Genomic DNA, 26,405 nt, shown 5'->3' with positions numbered 1-26,405 from the left:
GTAACATCAAACCTAATACGATGTTAATTGTTTAACTAGATTGGATTTGTGCGCAGGGTTTTTCCACACGGCTTAAGCGAGCTCCAATGCTCGATAGCTTTGAGGTTAACAAACAATCGTGCTATATTCGATGAATTACTTTGTCATTAGTCCGACGGAACCAACGGACCTACTGTTCGAGTCGTGTTGAAGGAGATTTTTTTTCTCCTAGAATACTTCGGGTGCTGCACCCGCTTGTTATAGACCAATCCTAATGAGTCCTTGTCACGTGGGTGCCTGGCACGTCTAGCTTCTTTATTTTTCTAACCAAGGAGATGCCACAGGCCGAAACTTGCATTAAACATTGCTTACGGCAGCCATTTCCTTTCAGAGGGAAGTCCTAGCAGTGCTCGCGAGTGCAAAAGGATTCATGACATTTCGGCCTGTGAATTCTTCTGTCACCCGTCAGAGTCCTCTGAGCCTGCATGGGTACCTCAGCTTAAGTTCTTCTTGTATTCCGCATTGCTTTGATCCCTGGTAGCAACTCTGACGTGTGCACGACGATATTTCGCTTGAAGGAACAGGATATAATCCGGCGCACGCTGAATAACCCGTTGAACCCTTCCAAGGCAGCAAGAAGCTCACACGTGCATGCTTGACGCTAGTGCGGTTCGTTCGTTGTGTATCATGTGCAACAGAGCGTGCACATGCACGCTCGGCTACACAAGACAGGCGGAAGGTGAAAAGAACAATGTTACTTTGGTGTAGAGCGGTTTCTATTTGAAGTACAGTCCAACACCTTTACGGAGCAAGGTTCGCATTATAATGATAGAAATACTCGTTGAATGCCGACTATTGAATGTGATGCTAGTTTAAATCGTTTACTTGATCTACACTATTGAAATAATTATACTAGCGTCCGAATTATGGGAAGCGCAGTCATCGATAACCCGGGAGCAGAAATAGCTTTCACAAAAAACGGTGTGCAGAACAAATCACCTCTTAATTTTTGTTTTTTTTTTATGGTAAACAATCGTGTCCACTAAATGCGCTAATTACCGTTCAGCCTTTAGGTTGATATTGTCAGATCAGCCTACCGCGCACGACTTCAGGGATGCAAACTCGGGGCTAGTTTCCTGGTACTTAAATCCTCGCTAAAGTTATCTTACTAGAGCGCTAATAATATTTTCCTTGTTCAAAATGCAAGAAATGTAAATTTATACAATGGCTCTCGTAAATCTCAGTAGTGGCCTTCGCAATATATCTTATATCGTGTTAGACGGCCCTTACATAAACTATCGTAAACATATACATGCATCGCCCGTTTCGGTATCGTATCCTGGTCTACACATATCAAACACACGCGACTTACATCTGATCGACGGCCGATTACCATTTTTGAAACAATCCGAAACCCATCTCTCAGGATACTACCCAAACCATGACCACAGACGTATCTTTTTTTTTTTTTTTTTTTTTAAATACGAACGCATTGTTATGTAACCAGCCGTGTTGTGTTGCCATTACAATAGAAGATAATACATCACTAACGTACAGCTCGTGTGTCTACTCGCAAAGCATGCCAGTGGCTCTGACCGTCTAGGCTAGTTTTGCAGTCATTAAATCAACATCTTCCAAGCAAGATCAAGACGTATCGAAAGACCAAAAACAGATATAGGTACTATATATAAGTAGCTCGTGGTAAGCCGCTATAATGAACAGCGAATCGTCTAAGGGTACGTATGGTGATAAAGAAAAATTCTAGAAAAGCAAAAAGATTGCGCCCGTGAGAACAATCAAATTGAAAAGGACAAGCAGATGATATCATATAGCTTTGTGAGAGGGACAACATTTTCTGAGCGAAGCGTACAGAAATAAATCGAAAAAAAAAAGGCTCATGAGCTTTTAAACTGGAGTGTTATAGTCGTCCGATTCAATAGATTCTTTTGCCCAAGCGACAACTCCTCAAGGATTACCAACGTTAGCCATGGCATTGCTAACAATAAACGATTAGATGCACAGGCAGCGGCCAGTATTCGCATGCTTACGGAGTTCGTAAAGAACCAGACGTGCTACAACAGAGAATAGGTTTGGTAAATAATCATGGAAGTCGAATAGGGATGTAGCCGATGTCGGGGTTCCGATGCTATAAAGGTATTTTGATTAGTTTGCTCTCCATATGTAGTCTCTGCTGTTTCAGCCATTCTTTTCTTTGACAAATTACCTTACTTGTATCGCTATGCTATAATTCCAAGTTCATGTATCTAATGGCCCACTGCAAAGGTCAATTACGCGATATCTAAAAAAAATGGGTTAATTTAGCCCAAATAATTGATTAGCTTCCCCACAATCGAATGAACTTAAAGTTCACGCTCCTGTGCAGCGACCGCTTCGAAACGATGCCTTAATCGCTCGCTCATTAGTATTACACAGCCCAACCGGAGCCTACATTCAGTAGCAGGTACACTGTTGCCGTACGTCAACTACGGGAGATTTCGGGTTATGCCTTCCGATTCTGCTAAACGATCAGCTTAGATACTGAAGTAGCCTTCCCTAGAAGAAGTATTTCCCTGGAGTTAAACGTATTATATCAACATGCATCGCGGACACCAACGAATCAGTTGAGAAACCAGGGTGAACTTGCTGATTCATGACGAAAACAATATAATAATAATATATGGACTCAGCCAATACCGTTCGATTTCTCTTTGCGTTTATCTGTTTCAATAGTACAGCTTTTGTTGCCTCTCTGGTACACAAGCTTTCTACGATGTTGCAATATAGCTACAATATGTAACAAACCTCTAGCAGACGACGAGGCAAAATGCCGTCGTGACCAATACGTTTTGGCGTTGAGCTATACGCATACATATCGTGTCTGTAGTGGCTAGCTGAGAGTCACTGATGTTCCACCGTGCGAACTTCTATAATAATCTTAGGTGAAGCGGCACAGCTTCTCGGACGTATCGTCAACGAAAACTGCGGAAATTAGTAACGTTATTGCTATGACAAATTATTACTATCATTAATTACTCTATATAAATCAGTTTTGATAGTGACGACGACATAAGTAACTATAATAACGACGGCAACATCGTGATCTGAAACAGGCCACATAAACTTCGGCTGATTTGCACTCGCGCTATGATGCAATTTCACCTTAATAGGCCCGTTTCGACTGCCGATGCAAAGTGAGACCAATCTAGTAAATTTTAGGGAGGTATAGATCATCAGCTCGCATTACACAGAAAATCACGCAGGTACATCGTTATCCCATAAAATAGAGAGTATTCTTCCATAATAACTATGACAAGGCGTCTGTCGGCCGTCGGAAAGGAACGAATGCGAAGAGCTATTAAATTCGTTTTTATCTAGCACGAACGCCAGTGATGACGTTACAAGAAGCATTAACAACTCCGAAAATTTAAGAAAGCATAATACCTAAAGCAGTGCCAGCGTCCCAGGCATATCTTGAAACGAAAAACATCGAATTATTGTTACCTAGTCGATCTCCCTCGAGGAGTTCATGCAGATACTAACGATTTTTGCGCTCAAATCAAGTCCCAAGTGAAAGTAAAACTCTACGTGAGAACCGTGTCTGACGAAACAACAGCCCTCCATCTCTCCTTCTCTCTGTCTGTTTACTCTTTTACTCTATGTCGACTGCTAAAAACATGCCGATAATTTTTTTCCTTAATAACAGACATATTAGCCATGATTAAATCAGACTTAGTAATATAATGGGCAATTGTTAGTTTGTCAAGCCTTTAAATGATCAATGGCGATGCATGTCTTCACACCTACCTGAACAGCGGAGTTCAGGAAACAATTATTTTGTCCAGGAGCATTGAGTAATCCTTTTGTTCTCGTGATTGACATCGTACACCTGGGCGTCATCAGATGCTTAAACGCGGCTTGTGGCGACGTTATCTGAACGACGGGTGTCGACGGTGGACCAGGGACCTGCGGGGTTCGTTGTTGTTGTGTAGATTGCTGCTGATGTGATTGCAGTTTCGTTTGTAACTGTCGTTGGTGAAGCTCATTAGTGATACCAATTGAGAACCCATTAACGACACTTGGCATTTGTAGGCCGCCAATAATTTTTGAAAGACGGCTAGCGTTCACTGGGGCAGCTGGCCCTGAGCTCGGGGGCCCGGCCGTTGCGGGGCCTAAACCCGACATTTTCTCCTCACACCCAACGATTTAACTAGTCAGGACATTCTGAAAGGAATCAACGGACAAAACGAATATTATGTACATAGCGCGTATATTAAGGTTGCAGTGATGTGCGTCTGCATTTCGTCCGATATTTCAACCCACTTTTTGTATGACCTCAACTGATAATTTCGCAATAGACGAGCTTCCTAGCCAATTTGACATCTATTTCAGCTTATACTGTGCTCATCTGTATTCATATTGGTCACATGGACTATTCCGATCTGATCACAAAAGCTGACCGTTCTGTTGACTCTACAGTCGCTCCCTCTTAGCCAATTGCTCTAGGTGAGGCCATAACTCGGTAAATCCTGGAATATCGTAAAAATAAAAAATGTTTATTTTAGATATGCTCTAAAAAATCTTATTCACATTGCGTAAGAAACACTGTTGACTAAATGGTCTGAACATAAATTTTATTTAAATGGTGTACTATAAAACTGTAATTTAACGAGTCTTGGTATTTTACACATCATTCAGTATCGTTGGCCAGGCATTTGGGTATATCTATGACGGACTTTCTTTCACTATCAATAGTCGGTAGTAATAGACTCCATTATATAAAACGTTATTATATCTTCGTTCTTTTTGGTACCTAGGCATTTGTACGTGAAGAACCTAGCTATGATTCAAATCGAGGTTTCATTGCAACAAACCATCGATAAGCGGATTTATGACCCTGCTCATATCAGTTGCTGGATATACAAGTGTCAAGGCTTTCAAAGCTATTCTCAGAAAACTTTCTTCGAAATAAAAAAGGCAAACTGTATAAATAACCTGAATAAAAAGGGTCGGCTGTTTATTCTGGGCTCTAAATAAATAAGTATACTGGACCACCTTAATGTAACAGGGCCGAGTCATTACCACCGGTCACCTTTTGCTGGGCGTACACAGCAAGCGTTTGCCACTGTTGGGGTCTTCTGGACCAGCCTCTCCACACGTACGCACAAAGTACGAGAACCATGCTAAATGTATCATATATAACCAGAAGAACAAAGAGGTCGAAAAAATTACGACCTTTCTGGCTAATCCAATGACGCTCACAACCCAGCACGAAAAACTAGACTTTGATGCCTAAAGAATCCATTGGGCGCGTTATATATGACTATCCGAATTAGCATTTCTCGATAGTGGAGTTTTTACTTTGATTACGCGGCTGTTCGAAATAAATCGATTATTATGAGGCGCAAAAGGGTTAGAAAGAAACTTCTGTTGCTTCTGGCCTGGCTTGAATGTAATTGCTTGCTCTGCCATAGACGCAAATATTGACATACGTGCATAACATGTCGGTCAACAGCCATTGACACCAACGTGAAAAGTTTAGTAAGCTAAGGTAGTAAGAAAACGTAAATCTGAATTAGAAAAGGCCATACTTTGATGATAGGCGCTTCTTTCTTTCTTTTTTTTAAATCACTCGAATTTAACAAAAACTAAATGTGCGCCTCTCTGGTAGGAGTTGTCAATTTTACTTGTATATATATATATATATATATATATATATATATTTGCCTAATCATGCTCCTAATAGGTTTAGGTTTCTTGACAGTTCCAAAAGATGACACGTCCGCTTTATATGCCCAGTAAAGCTTTGATGGGTGCGTGCAGATGCTGCCCAGAATATCTATCTACCATTGATGTGATTCCCGTATGATATCATTTGATGTATCCCTTTTCGTCCTGAATTTTTATTTTCGTCATTTATTCATTTTTCTATCCTACGGCACCTAAATCAATGTATAGAATACAGAAAATAGACCCTTAAATAAACTGGCTACCGCAATATGCAGAGAACAACTATGGTATAGGGCGCATAGACGGATATCGCTGATGGTATCAACATTGTACGACAATGCAATAGGGCTAGATCTCAAATTGATTTCCCGCTGTTTTTCATTATTATCGTTAGTGCTATGATTCTGTAATTTGTAGTTACTTTCTAGCAGGGCGTGTTAGGCACTGCCGGAATAATACACCATGAAACGTTTATTCTGAAACGCACGTACACGCCAAATGAATTATTGTAAGTTATTACAGATTACTATAAATCATTATAGATAAATAAGTTTCTTTTCAGTGCTTGTCTGTTGTATTAAAGGAAGTTTCTTTCTCATTATGTTAAACTCGTTGAAGTTTAAACAGTTCTAAATATCTAAGCTTTGTTCCATGTACTCATGCGAGTACAATTAAGTTTGGATTGCCGTAATTGTTTCCACCATGCTAACTCGCTTTCATGCTCTATGTATTTTAAGAAATTTTTTTAAGACGATACGATTTAACTTTATCTACTAATGAGATTAAAATTAAATTTTACTTTTTTTCTTATTTCGGGTCTAATTGAGAGAGCTGATGGCCCTGTCCAAGCGAGCAAGCCTTATATATACGCTCCAAATTCGAACTAATTTTGCTCTTCTGTTTAGGTCTAGGTTTGGGCAAACGATACGCGAACAGGTTTCCTCGTAAGAACCATCCCTATACAAATTTCCTGTGTAGCGGTTTTACATAGACGGTTATGGCACAATTCGGTACTCAACATCGATACTTTTCGAGAAAAGTGAAGAATCCTTTTCTGTCACAACCCTGCATGCCCGTAGGTACACGACCACGCGTCAAAATTTCTTTAAATGAACACATCGTGACCATATGGCTAACTGAAAAAAAGTTATACTATTATCAGGCGTCCGATGCTTTTACATATATAAATATATATATATCGAGATAGACATTCAAGTGAAGATGTGTGCTTTAACGCTATAGCAGGAAACAAGCGGCCACAGGCAAATCGTGGGAGTTGAGCATGAACAAAGGAAGGCGCCAAGCGTTTTCTCTAAGGAAAAACGACTTTTGCGCGGGTCTAATACACTGATGGCGTATCTAGAACGTAATGGCAAGTGTCGGACATTGGCGTATGCCAAAACTGCTGTTCCTTCTCCACTTCAGTCTTATGCTTCCACTTCTGACGTTTGCGGCACATCGGAACGGAGCATTTCGTCAAATTTTCTGAAAAAACAACCGCCAGTAGAAACAAAGCAGCTTGTCGCGTTTTCCGACGGCATCTCTTCGATGCCCCAGTGACGGTATTTATAGATAGCGATCGATCGAATGGTGAACTCGGACGTTGCGGTTGTTTCCAATGATCGCGCTTGGGCTCGCTTATCGTTTACTGCCTATCGGCGGCAACAGGCCCCGCCATTAAATCGAACCGAGGAAGTAACGAATCTTCTGTAAATCGATATGTGTTCTGTTCGTATAAAGACGGAAAACTGCAATACGCGCCGAAGTCGATGAATGTTTACGAGACATGAAGTGGAAAGCCGAAAGAAATAGAAAAAAATATTTTTCATCGTGGCAGAAATCCCGTGCCGTATAAGTTGCGGCGCACCGCAGGAGATTACTATCTCCTGCGGTGTAGTGTGCGCGTAAGAACTACTCATGTAGCTCTTCATCATATAGTTAATAATGTAATTACTGATATGGTTATCTGATGTGATGACTCAAGATTTTTTAATTACCTTTCTCCTGATAAAGTTTTATTGCTAATTTCGCCATATCATATATTGACCTTCTAATCTTAAGAAAAGCTAAAAAGTGTTTGTACTTCTTTCCAGCATCGAAGTTTTGGTTTGCGCTAGGCACATACCTGAATACACAGCAGTTATATTTTAGCGTGATGGCCTAGATTGGCGAGAGCATACGACCGCAGGACCTTCAATGCTAATCCTGCCGAACCTACATAAAACAATGCAGTCTTGTAGAATTAAATTTAATAGAAGCGAACATACGTTTTGAATCATTGTAAACGACAGTTAGGTGTAATTCAAGCAGAGAGGGTAAAATTAATAGGATATCAGGCTCTATTTTTTTAAGATAATTTGACCTTTATATTAGCACGTGTCATTTTGCCATCTATCCATCCATGTTTGCAGTTCCTCCTGCAGTGCCCACTTCAAATTTACGTAACATTGACTATTTGAAAAACATTCATTTTTTAACACCTGAGGCGGTAGGTCTTCTACCTGGGTCAATAAATATTCTAAGAGTGCGATTGGCGCCGTAATACAATGTCTCATCGAATTTCACAACTGTTTGGTAACTACACCGCATTGTACTATATAATTGAGAAGGGAAAGTGCTTCACAGAGCAATTGAAGAAGGCATGATTTTCTGGCGGATTACAAAATACATTTAAGCTGAGTGTACTTTGTTACAATTTTATGTCAGGCATTGGATCCTAGTATTGTTGCCCGCCTTTTTACTGGCGCACTCCAGCGGCGTACGTTTGTTTACGTGCGCTGCTGGGACAACCAAGCTAGCGGAAATGACCGTAAAGATGGTGATAGAGAAAGCACTCTAATATATAGAAATCAGCGTCAAAAACGATTAGATATTATTAGTACGCTGACACCATTTGGCGAGCTGGATACCATATGAATTTTACTATTCTGTTCTATTTTTCTATTTTTTAGCTGTGAAACAACATGGTTGTTATACTAACTACCGAGGTGCCTTAAAGCTGTATCGATCAATGTTTCCATTTCCAGACCTTCTCAAAATGCGTAAAGGACAAAACGTTTTGCCAAAGGTCCGTTCTGCTCTAAAATCACTTTATCAATCTGGTAGTTTCGACAATTAAAAGGAGTATGGGTCTGAAGTGGCATTCAAAATGCGAATTTACTGTGATTTTGGCTAGTTCAGTGCATCACATGCTATTTGTTATTGAGATTGGTTTAAAAAAAAAGCGTAATAAAGCTTACCGTTAGTCGCCTGGCTTGATGGAGCCATTGCATAATAATAACCACTATTGTCTTTTCTAAGACCCCTGTGACTGTCTTCCATTAGATAGATTTAAGATCGAACTAATGGCCAAATAATGCACCAGGATAGAAACAGCTGCCGCTATGCATTTCGATTTCCGCCGCAGATGCCGAGGCTAGCCGTTGTGCACGGCGACTGCTCCATGACTCATAGCGGGGTTAAAAACCCTCACGATTCCTCCCCGAAAGGAGAGCACCCATAATTCGGAATCAGGGTGGAGACTTCGAGAGCCTGCTGTCGACCCCACTAAAAAATTGACTCTTTTAATCAACCCTCAGCGACAACTTCCTTTTAATAAGCGGACCTCACATGGTAGAACCTTTTGACCTAACGGACATTTAGATCTGATTCACTGTTTCCTCTGAATGCTGAACTCGCTATCGAAAATATGGTGAACGCATCGTGCTTTCGTTTTTTTTGTACAGTTTTTGTGGTTCCATTGTTGCAACCTTACCTATTGCGCATGGTTGCAATATACAGAGATTAAAACACCCGTCGAGCTGTTTATCATGACGATGGCATGCCGAAACGTCCGCTGGTCTGCGACGGGCTTTCAGCGTGTGTAAATTGACCAGGCCACAACTAACTTCTAGCTACGCCACGCATACATTACTATTACTATAAGTAGGAGCCTATTGCTTCTACACCGCATTCTTTTTGTTACCGCTGCCGGGGTATCCCGTCACGATGGGCCTTGGGCGTTTCTTTTCAACAAACACCGTAGAAAATTTGGAAAAAGCTCGGAATTTTGTAGAATGCCGGGTGTTGGTATACAAGAAATTCACTATAATATCAACAAATGAGTACTCTGCTTGCCCGCTGCGTTCAGCTCACGTGATAAGTCTCCCGCTAGTCGGCCCTATAGATGGAAACAAACCAGTCCTGCCCTATGCCTTTCATATATATATATAGTGCAAGGTTGATTTCATATCGTCATTATTATTATTATTAACCCATAGTGTATGGCATAGGGTTGGCAGCTACTGCTGCTTATCGGAGACATGACAATAGGCTGGGAACATTGGCCGGCCGCATAGAATGGAACTGGTGCATAACTGCTGCGGCTATCGGTCGCCTGTGCGCGTGCCTCCGTGATCCAGAAGAGTTTCTCACCGACTTCAGCGAAGCGTACGCTCACGTTCGTTCGTGCAACTAGAGATTGTCGGACAAGCATACAGGCTGTTTCACGCCGCATCCCACAGAATGACTCGAGCCGATGGGAGCTGACAGCAATAGCTGCTGCAGGCTCGTCAGGCCCCAACGCAAAGATTAAAACTAAGCCTCCGCGTTCATATGACTGAACGTAGATACTGTAATATGTGGTCGCTTAGAACTGAAGACAAATTTTTAAAGTATTCTATAATCACACGAACGTTCGACGGCGACCGTATTGTGAAAAGGCTAACACGTCGAGCGGCCAACGGACCTCGCTTGGCCATCTACAATAAACTTGCCGACATTAAAATTATGCTGGTGCTGAAAAGCGAGTGGAGAAAAAGTCGGCAATGTCACGTAGGCCTGGAGCCATTCTGCTAGTAATATAAATCAGTCTTCGACGTTTATGCAGCGGGTACGCCTCAACATGCATTTACAACCCTTATTACTCAAAATTGGATCAAACATGTCTGTACATTTTATCATGTGCCTAGAATACATTGCCCACACGGGCCTTTTTTCGCGCAGGGAGATGAGTCACCTCATTGATCGTCGTTCATCTAGTGCTATGTTTGCTGCAACGAAAAGGCTCACTGCACAGCACGTATCGTAACATGAATGGGTTTAATACATATATTCCATTCGATTTAGCCGCGTATAATTTAAACTGCTTTTCTGTATTACCAATGGACAGAAGTACTAATTAAGAGGAACGTTAAACAGGAAATTTCCCTGTAACAGCTCTTCAACAGCTGCACTGCTAAATCAACACAGAGCGGCCGTCTATTTACATATATATATATATATAAACAGACGGCCTTTTCAAGATCGTCCTCGCACTGTCTTCTTACTGCTACTGGGGAAATGACGATAACGATAAAAAATCCAGCTTCAGAAAATATATTATTACTGTCATACAGTTAGAGCGCTTAGAGGACAGGTCATTTGTTAGATTTTAAACGTAATCGCCCGATCTCACTATCGCTCGCATTAGACATTTACTATTTTTAGCTTTATCCATAAGGCAAAAATAGCTCCGACTTTATTCCCAAATACGAATATTTTCGAAGTAAGTCGGCGGGTTTTCTTCTCGCAAAACGATTTCATACAATAAATGACGAATCTGCTAGGTGATCAAGGATAGCCTCCAAGGGGATTGTAGGCCCATTTTTCTTCAAGTTTAGCAGATATAGATGATAACACTGCGAGCAGGCGCAATAATGCAAACAGAATTTTAAGAAGGTTATAAAGAATCCTTGTGTCTGAATCGCATTGTTGCCCCACCATAAAAAAAAAACACGTAACAGGACAATATAGTTAAGTATAGCGAGTTTTCGCTTGTGCAAACCCTTGATTAGGTTAAAGGCCAGAAAGTGTTTGTGCGCACGCAGAGGTCATTGTCGTTGCCCGCAAAATGTTTCAGTCGCTAACAACTATCATTCTAGATTTGTCTCAGTTTTATTTCATTCTCTCTCGCTTTATTACACGTAGATCCAAGAAGCCTTTTCCTCTACTCTTCTTCTTTGTCTCACTCCACCCTGTCTGGTCTATAATTCCAAAATAATCCTTCGGCCTAAACAAAACCAGACCTGTTTTCTAAAGAAACTTTCCTAAATGGTAGAAAGTGAGAGAAAGAACAGCAAGAATACTGTCCTCGTGTCTACTTTTGCTGCGTTCACGTGGAAAGGACAATGAGAACCAACCTTGCTAGCGTTTTTAATAAAAGAAAAATTACATATATTTACTCCATAGAGAGCGTCTGCACCGTCATACCCCAGATTGTTGTAGTTCGTGCCATCTAACTCAAAAATGCCCCAGTAATACTCCTTTTCTTTCCCAGACGAGAACTGTCAAGACAACTAAAATTCGTTTACGTAACCCCCTTCCCGACTGCTTGCCCCTATTTGATCGATTCGCCGGCAGAAAGACAGCAGTAACTATGATTAAGTAATCTGTCATTATCTGCTTACACAACAAGGAGCCTTACCTTTTTGTAAATATACATGTATTTATATGTTACTAAAAGTTAACATCTCTATGGTCGGCTGTTCCAGTCAGGTTCGAGATGTCGATTGAATGTACGTGCGCACAATTTCGAGCAAGGTTCAATCATGGACGGGAAGTGACCAAAATGAACAGAAGAGAAACCTGCAGCGGCACAAGCAGTGGAGAGCCCAAATAAAAAGCTACGCAGTCAAAAATAGGTAATGAATTTAGTTGTTAGAATATTAAACGAAACAATGCTCATAGACACACATACTTTACATACACGTACGCTATTGTGCACGGCATCGTCACCCGATCTCTATAGTACAATTCGAGACCGGCCAAATGCATGATACGATCATGAATTCATTTTACAATAGCATCATCTAAAGTGAAGCCAAGACAATAAGCCGTAGCAACGTTAGCGCAGGTTTAACTAGACGTAAACAGCCAGAAGTAGATATGAGATAAGCAACAAACTCGTCTCTACTCTGAGATTAGGGAGTCTGCTTGTAAGCACTGTACGTTATGGGTAAGTTATAATTATCGGGTTGAAACAAGTGAGAGACACAGCGGCAGGGACCAGCAACAATAGCAGCAGTAATAACGGCAAAAACGTTGAAAGTTAATAGAGATCAACTAACCGATTTGTGCTTTGGTGAGAGAAAGTGAAAGAATGTGCTGTCAAAATGCATGGTATTGCTATCCCTGTATGCGTTTTTGTCTGCGTGTGTGTGTGTGTGTGTGCGTGCGCGCGCGCGTGCGTTTATATTTTGCTTCAACGAGATATGGCTCTGTGTGCTTGTGCCTCTCATTGTAAAACAAAATACGCATCTTTACGACAGCGCGTGCCAGGGTTTATATCGTTTGGCTCTGTACCTTGCTGTACGCATCGTGTAAATAAGATTGAACGAAACCAAGAAACGCAGGAAAAGCGTCAAGAAGAATTCTCCTACGAAATTCAAAATCCAAAGGAAGAAAAAGACAGCAATAGAAAAAGACTGAGTTTTCGGTCGCAGAGAATCTCAAAATACGCGCTATTCTTCGTCGTTGACTGTCGTGCGGTGGCTTGCTGCGCCGTGTCGTAGCTTTCGCGAAGGGAGAACAAATAACTAGCCACTACCTATCCACCTCCTCGACGGAACTCAGGCCAAACGTCTTCGGCGTCTACTCACGCTTATTCAATGAATGACGCAGTAAAGACTTTTTTTTTGTCTATTACCGCTTGCGGCTGTCAGATTTACCATGGTCAATCGACCGTCCGTCGACTTCGACAGCAGACGACGCTAAAATCAACAGCAAGTCGAGTAGTCGTTTGCAGATTCCTGCTCGTTCCGCCTTCGCCTCATTGATAAATAGACAAGAAAAAATACGAAAGTCAACGCGAGTAGCAGTCGTAATCGTAGTCGTAGCAAAGAAATTGAAAAGGCAAGCCAAACCTAACCTAGGAAGAGGGAGGGATCGAAGGCAACGAGCCAGCGAGTCCATTCATCGTGCTACTCGTGCTCCGTGCAGACAGTAAAATAAGCGTTCATGAAATAGGTAAAATACGAAATAAAGTGGAATGTTACGGCGCAGAGGTGATGTGATGTGATGATCGGAGGGGCGACGCTGTAGCGGCGGAAACGACTTCAGGTCTGACGCAATAGGTAGAAAGTGGCCGAGCAAAAGAGCGTGATGAAGAAATAATGGAATAATGCCATGTTGAGATAAGACGATGAAATCGCCACAAATGAATAAATACAAAACTCGCAGCAGAAGCGGCAGCAAAAAAATCAGGAGTCAGTCTTTATTAAGTTTTGCCGTGCCTTCGTCATCCTATTTCTATAAATGACTAGTTAAACTTAGAACTGCCGTTGTCTGCGCAGTCTTTAAGTGGGTACAGTGTACATGTGTGCACACACATACGATTCTCTTGAAACGGGCCTCTCTGGCAGTTGTCCTTTTTTTCCGAGGTATTTCTTAATTTTCAGAGTCAAATCCTTTGTTTGAGTAGGCTGGTCAAAGGAACGGCAAGAGATGCCATCGACTATTGCTACATAGAGCGTACGTTATATCGCGCTGACCGGGCTAAACTTCTGAACTGTGTAACGTTGCAATTGCTGCTGTTATGATGCTGCTGCTGCTGATGATAATGATTATTGTTATTATTCGTGTTTTTTTATTTATGTGAGTTTTATTAAAGCTGATCTAGGAGCCGTATGTCAGACTGGCTACGTCGGGATCACTACGTGGCTGCATAACATAAAATTTGATGGTAGAATTCGTCCCGTTTCCCTACTGATAGCTCTTTGTACCCGCAAAAAAAAGAAACGTACAGTTGGGCCATTTGAAAAGCCTACTACCGCTTTTCTCTATAATAAATTCTGTTAAGCTATATAAATACTTTGCCATTAGTAAAAAATAGGGAAAAAGGAAAACATTTGATCGGTGTCCGCAGCTTATGCGTCATAGACGATACGTCACCTACAGAAGGTCGGTCTAATATAGGCATCGTTAGCCTCGGTGGCAACCATTTCGAACAACTGTTAGTTTTGTGTCAAGCTTGACATTCAACCGTACTTAGCAAGCATAGCCAGTTGGAGGTTGGCAGTAGCAGTCAAAATTCCCATCCATTGATTGGCCATCCCCAGCTCTGGAAACAAGTGAAGCGATCCGCTTTACTTGTTTTCCAATATCGATTGTAATAAGGGCAACAATCGCGTCATCAAATCATGCGCTGTGGCTTACCAAGCCGTTAGCCCTCGACGACGTCAATAGCACCCTGGCAGCCATCATCAATGCAGTATCACAATTGTCACTATCTAAGCGGTCTTGTTCGCATGTCTGTTTTCACCATAACGCCGACTGAACCTTCCGTAATGTCTCCCGGTAATGTCTGCAGACTTGTGTGTTCGACTGCCTTTATTGGCTATGCGGGAATTTCCGTTCAGGTAACTGGCCGACCCCTTGGGACGGCGTGCTGCAGATCGATGTCTTTACCACCACCATCATCATCATCGCTCTAACCACCCTTTCCGTAACTGCAACTATTGCCTCGTGGATAGTAGTGCTTCTATAACAAGTACTACAGTGCATTTTCAGTACGATGCACTATACGCTGGTGCGTGCCGGTAGCTTAAGGGTATCACAAGCACCGTTTACGGCGATCTGCGACTATATGAAGAAACGGAACTGATTTCACAGCGGCACCATGGAACCAAGCGCGCATTCTGCCACCAGCTTTACCTAGCAAGCCAATTCACCAATTGATCAGGGTAAATCAACAAGAATTAGTTTGGTGAATGCAAGCGTCATTGCCAGGCCCATCTTGTACACTGCTGGTAGCATTGTTTGCTTGTTTATCTATTGCAGACAAGCAGACTGATATAGATGGAAGTGAATGTTTTGTCCATGTGCTGAAATCTAGAATACATGGACATGCATGCGTACACACGACAGTATGCCCCTCCTGAGATATCGATCGCAGTCGATCTGGCAACATACATAACATTGCTTGCTGTAGTAATGGTTAACTAGTTGGTGTTCTTGCAGCAAATAGCTATCTATACTCCTGCTCTATGCGATATAGTCGCATAATACCTCCAAATTTCATTCGTCCTTTGCTCGCATCTCACCCAAACGTATATATATATACATACATATATATATATATATATAAGCCGATTTTATGGTAATTAGTACTATGCCTGACGGTAAGCATGTGTTTACGTTAATTTTCAGCTTGGCCGCTGCAGCTGTCATTAAATATAGTTAACCAGCCACTAAGCCACCTAATTATAAACTGTAAATTCTAATTTACGCACATAAATATCGGCAGGGTTTGTGTCAATACTACTAAAGATTATCATCTATACGTACTATCATTTATTTCAGTAGTCTACCGATGCTCAGAAAAGGTAGCTATAAGCATAAAAGTGTAAATTTCCTATGCCGCTTCCAATGTCAAGAGAAAAAAACAGCTCATTTGTCAGAGATGTCATTCAGACCATCATTATGTCCCGAACCCTATAACGACAAGAAACGTGTAGGTTACGAATTAGCTTTGTCCCAGTGGAAAATTCAAACTTAAATCGGACGCGATAACGCAAATGAGGTAAATCGAAATCATAAACGAACTAGTTTTGTCGCTATAAGCTAAAAAGTATTTTCCCAAAAAAATCAGGCTGTCATCTCTGCTGCTAATGCGCACGATGCGATGCATATAAATTATCATTAACATATTGAGTTTATACACACACCTACCTATCGTCGCTGGAAGAGCTTTTGAATTTTATAAACTTTTCATAAAAACGAAGAAAAGAAAACGTGTGTGTAGGGTTAATTGACTGATCGCTGAAATACTACCTCAAACACATGAACGTTTCTTTATCGAATTTGGGCACAGTTGTCTCTTTGCTCAGCTATAGGCTGCAAGACGCTGTGCCGTGGTGTCGCGCTATGATGAAACGCAGTACGTCTTACGAAAAGATCGTTATGTGAACTGCTCTTTAATGTTTAGAAGCTTAGCGATTGTTGAGCAAGGAGTAGAAAGAGCGTCAACTGCAACTACGTTTGGCGCACAAAATGAAAAAGGAAAAGCCTATGAGTAATTGGACATTTCTATACGACATTACTGGTGGACGACGGCAGCTTATGAAAACGATTGCAGTGCGTCATGCAACAAGTACCCTTTTGTAGCTCGTTCCTATTCATCTCGTGTCTTGTCAGTGGTCCCTCAATGAACTATATAGCCGATTCGCTGGCCTCCAGCAAACGGGGATGAATCCGTTGTACGACTTAGCAGCTCATCGTTAAGAAGCCCTGTGCGTCACCGTTTCAATCACCGGCAGCGTTAGCGACCGTTGCTTCGTCCGTTAGCTAGTCAGCCCTTGGTGGTTCTGATAGCTCCGCTGCCCTGTCGGGGTCAACGGTTTTTCAGCTGCCGTTGTTATTGTTCCCGTTGAGCTGTCGGTGCCATTCGGTCGGTGCGTCACCGATGTCGTCGGCGTCGCCGCCGAACTTTGGGGACACCGTCCTTTTCCCAGATAGAGACGTTCGTTGTGAAGTAAGTGCACACACACACGAACATGGACAAACAAACTTCGTCGGCGGTCCGGCAGCACCATATATAATGAGGGCCATAGGATGCATGCCCCTCAGCTCCCACGCAGACCCAGTCAGCACAGGTGACCCCATAACAAGCACGAGGACCCATGCTTGGGGATAAAACTCGGGTTAGAAAAGGGAAAAACGCACGACACACGTTCTGGCTGTGCCATGTTGCCTACACATCCATCATTTACTATGCATTTGCCCATGTTGTTTGTAATACGGGTTTGCACTCGTCGTTACCTTGGTCTAAGCTACGCACGGTAGAAGTAGCATATATCTGTAGCAGTAAATCAACGAATGAACAAATAAACCAATCTCGAGACGGATAGATTAATGTCGGAAAAAAGCTTTGTGACAGCAGACGCAGTTCGCCTTTAGCATGTAAACGTCGATTGACGTTGAACGAAATTGGAACCTCGCTAAATCGTCGAAGATGTCGTGTCGGGCTATGCTCAACTTATTCCGTCTTTATCTCAACTACAGAAGAACCGCTGTAACAAATTTAGCTAGAATATAGAGCAAAGAAGACGTCAGTGCTGAATGGGAAGTTTTCCTGTCTCTAGATCTTCGTTTTGATGCGCGTTTTTGTCGTTATTTTTGCTGTAGCAGATCGATACTGGTGACCTGCGAATTGTGGTCCTGCACCAAGTTATTTTTAGGCTCAACATTTTTGTTAACAGCCAATAGCTGTGACTATGTGCAAAACAGGACTTATGCGACGCCGAGATTAAACCAAGGTGATTGTCGGCTTGGCTATATATTTCTATTAAAATTAGCCCGTCGATATATACTAAGAACCAGAACTAACCAGGGTTCACAAGAAAGCATTGTGTTACCAGAGTTCCTTCAAGCTTCGATGGGTGCTAGGTGCGGATAGCCTACACGGAAAATCCTAGTGTATAACTATGATTTGCGAGACACCACGTAACTAAGTGAGTTTACAGGGGGTCGCGTCTCTCTCTCTCTCTCGAATTCAGTAAACGCATTTCACTGTTCGACTATTATTCCTTTCTTTAACCTTAAGATTATAGTATACGATTTTCACTAAAGTTGAATCACAGCAATTTAAGGAACGATGAAGATTAGCAGTTCAATTTGTCTTGGACTCTTAAAAGGAAGCAATGGAACATCGATTTTTAGAAAGCCTTCATACATTCGTGTATCAATGGGTGCGGGTATATTACAAACAACTGGTAACTTAGAATGTTTAGCTTGGAACTTCGTGCTTTAATCGATATATATTAAACTATTACAAGCGAATTCAGATAACTTTAAAATTGAAAAGTTTTGAATTACGCACCACTAGCAGAAAAACAAATTAGCTGATGGGTAAGCTGGTAAATCTTTTGGTAACTTGTAAAAAAAAACCTGAATTTACCCTAGAGTAAAGAACTTAAAAGGAAGATACTTTTTATCTCAGAGGTTAACGTTAAGTAGTCACGTTTTTGTTCCTTAAGGACAGATCGCTGCGGAAATTTATCGAAGGTTAGTAAAGACCTTAGATAAGGAGGCCTAAAGTGAAACCATAGTACGTGAATGGCGTAAGTGTTTCAGGAACGAAAACTGAGCCGTTGAAGAGCAGTGAGGAGATAACCAGATGTTAAACGTAATAAAAAGGTAGACAAGGACTAACGGACAAGAACCTACTGCCACAATCGAAGAGGCTTTTCAAGCATGAAAGCAGAGCTCGGATTCTAAGGGCTCTATTGGCCAAAACTAGCATTTCATATCTAACGTGTTACAAAATTATTCTCCAAAAACAGAAAATGTAAAAATTGAGTATTAAGGGCTTTCCGTAAATCGACTCCAGGCCAACTCGGAGTGGGTGTAATGGTTTTGTGTGGAATTTGCAGAACCTGAGTAAACGAAGGTCCGCTTGGAACATACGGTCACCATACACGTACATACATTGTTCAGTCTCTACCGCCAGCCGGAAGGGGATCAAGTAAGCAAATGACGTTACCCTAGAGAAAAATCGGATTTGGTGGCAGCGTTAGTAGTATTTACAATGGACAGGAGAAACATCTGCTGCTTTGAAATGCTCGCCAAACATGAAACAGTAAATGCACTTTGCTAACTCGACTACCTCAAGTGACTCACGGAGCGTTGGCATAGGAACGGAAGCATGCAGTCTGATCGCGGGGTGGCAACGTTGAACTATATTGTCATGTGTCAGTTACTTTCTGAATTGAGCAAAGGTACATCCAACGTTGGCTTGAACCCCGTTGTTTTTGCAATGAAAATCCAAGTGATCACTAGGCCTTTTATGCCTTAAAAAGGGAAATTGGTGGGCAAGCATATTTCATTATCAATTTATTTTGAGAGACCATAGATAGAGACATTACATATGGAAATGCGAACGGTTCGTATATGACTATCTAAAAGCTGCCAGAGCATTGTAGCAAATATCTGCTTCTCTAAAGATGTCCGCTTAGAGACTTCACGCAGATTGCCACACGAGGGTGGTTCTGCCGGAACTGATCTGAAACAAGAGCAGTATTCCTTTTGTACACAGCCTCGTTTCATATCTACATTGAGTGCGTAACACTTCTGTAGACACGACCAGCGCTACTTAAATTGCTTTATAATAATGATGCAACTGCTTCTTATTTGTACATATAAGATGCATGCCACGTGCTGATTGCATAGCGAATCGTCCTTTGAAATACGCACAAAACCGCCATGCTTTTCGATTTCATTCAAGACGCAGCAGCAGTGGCAGGATGGCGAAAAATTGACGGCGTTAAAGCATGAAAGACGACGACGACTACGGAAAAGAGAACTGAACCATTGAGTTTGCCCTATGATCTGTGTGAAAAGCGTTCCACTAGTTTATACATCGATGCTAAACACACTGCATTTGAGTACCCCATTGACAATATGTCGACACAGCCGAGCTGCCCGTTCCGACCCCATGGAATCCTGGCGGGACGTATACTAGTGGTGGCATTAGCTCTCAATATGACGATGCCACAAAAGCTCGTTGCATTTCGATATTCTCAAGGAAGACGATAGCCCTTCGAAGGACAGATGACCAGTTTTGATAAGATGACGGCCCAGCTCCACTGTCATCCAATCACTGTCGCTCACTGCTAACCGACTGCTCGATGTAGACAAAACTGCAGAAAGCAGTCTTTTATTCAACTAGTCTCATATGGTGCCGTTTGGATAGCAGTGCGCCGTCTGGTGATAAAGAGCAGATATCCGAAAGGTAGACAAACTTCAACTTTCTACTACTACAACTGTTCACCTTATTCAATTTACATTACTATACGGCGGAATCCGCATAAGCAATCGCTCTTTGATTTGGACTTCTTCTTCTCCTCCCTGTACGGCTGTGCAACTTCGTCGGTGCTCCGATCCCTTGTATGAATATGTGCTACGGCCCTTTCACTCCTCTCCCTCGAAATGAACTAAATGGGCCGATAGTACGTAATTGTAGTAGTACTCGTCGTTATCGTTCGGTGTGCCGGTTCGCCCTTCTCTCTTCGTCCTTATATCGTCTTCAGTACCCTTCTTATCTCATGGTACTTCTCTTATTGACCGAAACTGGCCTAACGCCGGTGAGACTTCTTCTGCTGGTTAAATAAGTTCTGTTAGACGGCTATCCGCAGCGGTTCTACTTTTTACACCGAACTGAACGAAGGGATGCAACAGAAGGAACCATAATAAAGCAAGAGAGGCGTTTTGGCCGGCCTTTCTCGTCATTGTCGTCATCGTTTTCTCTTTTCTGCCCCTTCTGCTAGTGTCTGTTTAAGGTGGTCAGCGAGTTGCAGCCGATCTGTAAACCGGTAGCACGAGAGCAGCAGCGGTCTGAATTAACCCTCAAATTCCTCAGGGGCTTTCTTTGAGTTTTCTTCCCGGCTCGACCCAGAGGCGCTCCTCGGTCAGGACTAACCCATCGCCCTCAAAAAGGGTACAACGGCTTGGGCCAGAAATCGATACAGAAAACGACCTGCAGAAAGTATAACCGGACATATATAACCGGAACCCTTGGATGTATACGGTTACAATATTTTTTTCTTCCTATTAATTTAAAGATATTTTGTGGGCCTCGGTATAGTCAATAGAAACGATGCAAATTAACTGAGAATTACTTTTTCTATTTTAAAATTCTACCTATAGCTTAACGTTTTTTTTTTTTGTAGGAGATTCTTTGGCAATGATTATATTGCTATTTTATACAAATATGAACATAGAGAGAAAAACACGGGATTACACGACCCACCCCATGCCCTTAATAGTCGGCGGCAAAAGCTGTTCGGCGATGCCCCCGCCACCCTCAAATCAAACGAAAAGTTTTGGTGGCGGTGACGCTATTGGAAGTAGAAAGACGATCGACGAGTACGCTATGGCATCAACAGCAGACAAAATTAATCTGTGAGGAGATTAAGCGATAGGTAATAATAGACTTCAACAAAAAGGCCTTGTCGCTTACCTGAAATCAGAAAACGAACATAATATAGCTTAGTAAAGGAAATCGATAGTGGATTATAATAATGTTTCACATATTATTAGATAAGGAACTAGTTTTTTTATCCTAGTCTGTAGTGAAATGTCGCGCTAGACATTCGAGTTAAATATCTGAATATACACGAGATCAACGTAGGACAAAAACCTCATTGAAACCAAATACTACCACGGGTAGTATTAGTATTGTCAATTTATATAATATAGCTGTCTTATTATGATATTGTGACATATCTCAGTTATCATTCTCCAATCGCTTAATAAATCAGTGTATAATATCGTTGTCCTCTTTTTCTCTCTATATATACAATTTGTAAATTTTCTTTCTCGCAAGAATTGTGCTGTTCTTTGCCAATTGATGCTCATTCGCTCGCTTGACTTTTCTGCAATTTACAGGACAATCACGTACATATTATATATTTATTCCCGTATGCTCGTACTGGCATATTTGTATAGAGTTAGTACGGCTGTTTCAGACTTTATTACATGATTTGTCCGCTCTTCCACCCATTGCTCCGCCTGCCTTTCGATCTGGTTGCGGTACGTCTGTTCCTCCGCTTGACCTTATTTTCAGCCGTTATACTCCCGTGTGCCTTATCCCGCATCGCGCACCGGTCTTCTTTCAATCGCCTTCATGTCTTAACCACACCTTAACTTGTGGCGAACAACGTTCGAAAGTATTTCCACGCGAGTTCACAACAGACATCCAAACCGCTTCTGTGCTGCAGCTGTTGCTGCTTCTGCTACTCCCCCGTTTCTCTTTTCTCTTTTTCTCGTTCTTTGCCTGAGCTGCTTGTTTCGTTCCCCTCTGTTGTTCGTTCCATCTTTATGCGCATGATATAAACATATGCACCCATTACAGATATACGGGTACTTGTACGGCGCGTTCCTATCTGTTGGTTCGATTGCGTCTGTCGTATCTTCCAGGATCGTGTTTATTTCTTCCCACTCTGCTGCCTCAGTGCGCGTCAATTCCTCGGACTCTCCTGCTGTTAACATTACTTACGGTTATCGTTCTTTTTCTGTCGCTTATCGCTGACATTGATACTGTTGCTATTGGTGACATGATCGGTTGCAGGCACGCTGTTTTGCTGTCTGTCTGATAGTCACTCCCACTAGCCCGTAGTCATCATCGTCGTCGTATCATCAACATCATCCACAGCAACAGCAGCAGGGTCGAAGGATTTTTTTCTTCCGTGTTCGGTACCACTTCATTCTCCATTTTTCTCCTGCTTCTTTGACGCCATCATGGAAACATCGTACCGCCTGGCTAGCAAGGGTCAGCCAGCCAGCTGCTCGGTCTGTCGATCTGCGCAAAAATGACTGCAAGCTACGCGAGTCAGGGGGGCGGCGTGCACTTCGCTCAGCAGCGCCAACACTAACATCGTCCCCTGCAACTGCCTGCCAGCACGGCAGTTGTACTAGATAGAATGTATGTAATCTCACCATAACGCGATAGTGCCAGGACCCTATCGAGCAGAACTAGCATGTTCACTTGTAGCGGCGTGCTAAGCTAGGCCAATGCGTCGGCGGCAGCAACAAAAATCGTGATGGTGGTGGGGCCACCAACGTCTGTGCATGACGCCGGAAAAACGAGCACTGGAAGAAAGCTCGGGAGGCTCTTTCGAGGTTGTTGCCGTTCCTTTTGCTGGAGCTGCGAGCGACCCAGATGTGATATCGGTATAGACGACACTCTACCTTAACCCCTCACATTCTATTCCCTCCCCTTCTTTCATCTCCCCTCCGGTCTCTCTCTTCATATGTCTTCGTGTTCGTTGGTGACTGTTGCTATTGTCTCCTCGTTGTTGGGATGGCGTTATCTGTCGTATGTTTAGTCGTCTGCTTCATATGTGCTGCTGCTGCCGCCTGGGCCCCCCACCCGGGCTCTGCTGGCCAAACCGGCCCATTGTCGCACGGCGAGAGCCCTCGCTGGAGATGGCGTCCTTTTTATGTATGGCTGAATTAGAGACGAAAAGACCAAATGTGAGCAAAACATTGCTAACATACACCAGGAAATTAAGTGGATTCATAATACCTACAAAAGCCGAAATGTCGCCATTTAGGTATAGTGCTTCAGCACTATTCTGGTGTTGTTAAGCATTTTTTGTAAACGACAAACTATCTATAGCTGCCGACAATGCATGTTACGTGCAGTAATAGTATGACAGTGCATAGATATAAAATAAGGCAAATGTTGAAAAAAAAAGACTCATCCGAAAGACTTGGGCATTTTACGGAAAACTCACTATATTCGACCCTTAACACAGAGGATTCGTTTTAATGAATTTACAATACGAAAACTCACTAAATGAAATGTAAACCACCGCGTAGACAAATGGCAGTGAGAAAGAAATGCAGCTCAAAAAAATAACTACGCTCAATTATTCTCTCGGGATCTGTAGTGTTGAGTAAGATCCCATCTTAAAGGCGTCACAGAGAACACGTCCAACATTTCAGCTTATGCTTGTTGGTTCATCACTAGACAAAATTCTTCGAACAGACTTGTCATACCCGTTACCATAGGTCGCCAGATTCTTGCAAGCCCAATCCTGCTTCCTACGTGTCGTGTCCGTACACGCATCCACTGTCCCAAACGAATCATGCCGTATAATGTACTTATAACAGTAGCAGTTCTCGTAGTCTTCAGTATATCGAGTAGAAAAAGCTTTCTGTTGTCGTAAACCGCCGCTTGGCAAACGTTTTCTGATATCTAAGTCGCAACATCGTGAATGACAGAAGGGCCACCCACGTCAGATTTAATGCTTCAATAGTCCAACGGTTTTAAGCACCGGGTATTTGCCACAAGCAACAATCGTACAGAAGATTCACAAAAACGTCACCATAATTGGTTATCATAATGATCAAATACGAAATCGACAGCTGCGACTATCCTCGCTGACGTTAAATGACGAAACGGCAACGAAGAAAATCTTTTTGTCGACGATTCTTTCTTCACTGTTATCATTCTTATTGCGTTTGGAAATAAAAGCCACCATTTTGAACGATGGCTTGTTTTCTGCGGTACTTTATAAATGCTTTCTCACAACATCGTCTATCGAGTCGCGTAACTGATAATCAAATCTAGCCTAAGTTAACAAGATTACCCTATTCATCCTCGTCCGCGTTCTAGTTATGGCAACAAAATGTGCATTGCTACTTTATGATCGAACACCTAATCCGCGATAAATTCAATAATCTTTTGAATTAATCGCTGCACGATTATTTCTTGATGGTGCATACATTAAAATAAGTATATACTAACGGTGACGTTGGCTTCGGCTCCCGTTCATTATTTTATACGGCAGAAAAGGAAACGAGCTTGGCTGTGTTGTGATCGACACTAAGCAATTCAACTGCTTCAAACGTTGTGGGGCTTGACGCACACATGCGGGCAACTGACATCTATACCAGATTTCTACCTGGCAACCCAGCACAAAAATACTCAGGCTAAAGGTAGCCACCTAGCACCACTCAGAATGGCTAGCAGCGACAACGCCGTGTCAAGGGAAGCTTCTCACGAACTTCGTGACCAGGCATAGTCCGATGCTGCTAGCGAGGCAGATCACGGCGACGGCGTGACCTCATCAGCGTGTGCCTCTTTCCCTGTTTCCCTAGCCCTTGCCTGGCCCAGAGAAAAAACATCCACAAACGTAACTGCATTGCCATTAAAACCACAAAAACAACTGCGTTCTACGTATTATCTAATCTATCAGAGAAGAAGTATTAAATCCGCTAACACGTCGTCGCGCTTACTCACTGCCCTAACACAAACACGCGTCCCTCCGAACATTCTGTTTCAGTGATCGCAGTTTTGTAGACAACGGCGTCACCTCGTCAGTTACGAGCTGTTGTAATATTCAAGCATCTAATAGTACGAGATTATCCGTAGTTTAACCATTGCCTGCACTTAGTATGACAGAGTACATGGGTTTGAACCTGATCTTTTAAGCACACATACGAGTGTAGATTGATATAGTTGGTTGACAAGAACAAATGCAAGCAAACGCAAGAAACGTGGAACAAAATGGGTAGAAGGTCCTTTCTAACTACCTATGTACAACTAAACGAATATATGTAATCTTCTTATAAATTACATGACGACGAATAATCACCATCTCTGACTATTCATGTTATTACATTGTATATAGTGGTGAGTGCTGTCTAGGCTAGACAGCCGGTTTTTGACTTTCCCGCCACTTCTGTCGACAGTGATCACGTCTTCATGCGTTTTGTGTCAACTTAATGGTCCGTCGTGTTCTTCATTCGACTGCGGCTAGCCCTCCTGTGCTGGTCACCGCCGCACGTTCACGTTAACGCTGCTGCAAACCTGTCTCGTTTTGTCTACCTCTCGTCGAATAGCCTCTATTCTAGCGGTTGACCACCCACAAAAACGGCCTCACAAAGAACGCCCACACATTTTAACTAAAACGTCTGGTGGCCATATATGTTCTCGTACACTACAGAGTCGGATCCATGGAAAGGGCACAGCCGGGATTCGTTGATTTTAGTACCCTCCTTAGTTTTCCCACGAATGCCAGCCTAATATTATTATTATTATTATCAAGGTAACTACTTATAAATAACCAGAAGAATAAAATACGAAATCGTTGTGCAGTTTGGACTGGTGAAAGAGACATACGGGGCGAAGTCTTTCAGAATAAATACATGCAAGGCCTGCATATATTTCTCTATAC

The 26,405-nt window shown here is 42.4% G+C and overlaps 1 protein-coding gene across 14 annotated transcripts in view; it reads right to left on the bottom strand.

Annotated features, from left to right (window-relative positions):
- Positions 1-26,405, bottom strand: part of ec (ubiquitin specific peptidase echinus) — a 201,708-nt gene that overhangs the window by 38,298 nt on the left and 137,005 nt on the right. For 2 of the 14 annotated variants that reach the window (XM_086978229.1, XM_086978231.1), the window contains 3 exons: positions 7,832-7,920; positions 4,437-4,505; positions 3,784-4,200 (listed from right to left, as the gene is read on the bottom strand). In XM_086978229.1, coding sequence (XP_086834355.1) covers positions 3,784-4,161 — 378 coding nt within the window. In that variant the 5' untranslated portion in view covers positions 4,162-4,200; positions 4,437-4,505; positions 7,832-7,920. The other 12 variants (XM_022792386.2, XM_022792393.2, XM_086978222.1 and 9 more) reach the window with 11 other exon arrangements.

This window comes from Varroa destructor, unplaced genomic scaffold, assembly GCF_002443255.2.
Source record: "Varroa destructor unplaced genomic scaffold, Vdes_3.0 BEIS01000001.1, whole genome shotgun sequence".
NCBI classification, from domain to species: Eukaryota; Metazoa; Arthropoda; class Arachnida; order Mesostigmata; family Varroidae; genus Varroa; species Varroa destructor.
Note: the sequence above shows the minus strand (reverse complement) of the source record. Positions and strands in the feature narration are given on the sequence as shown.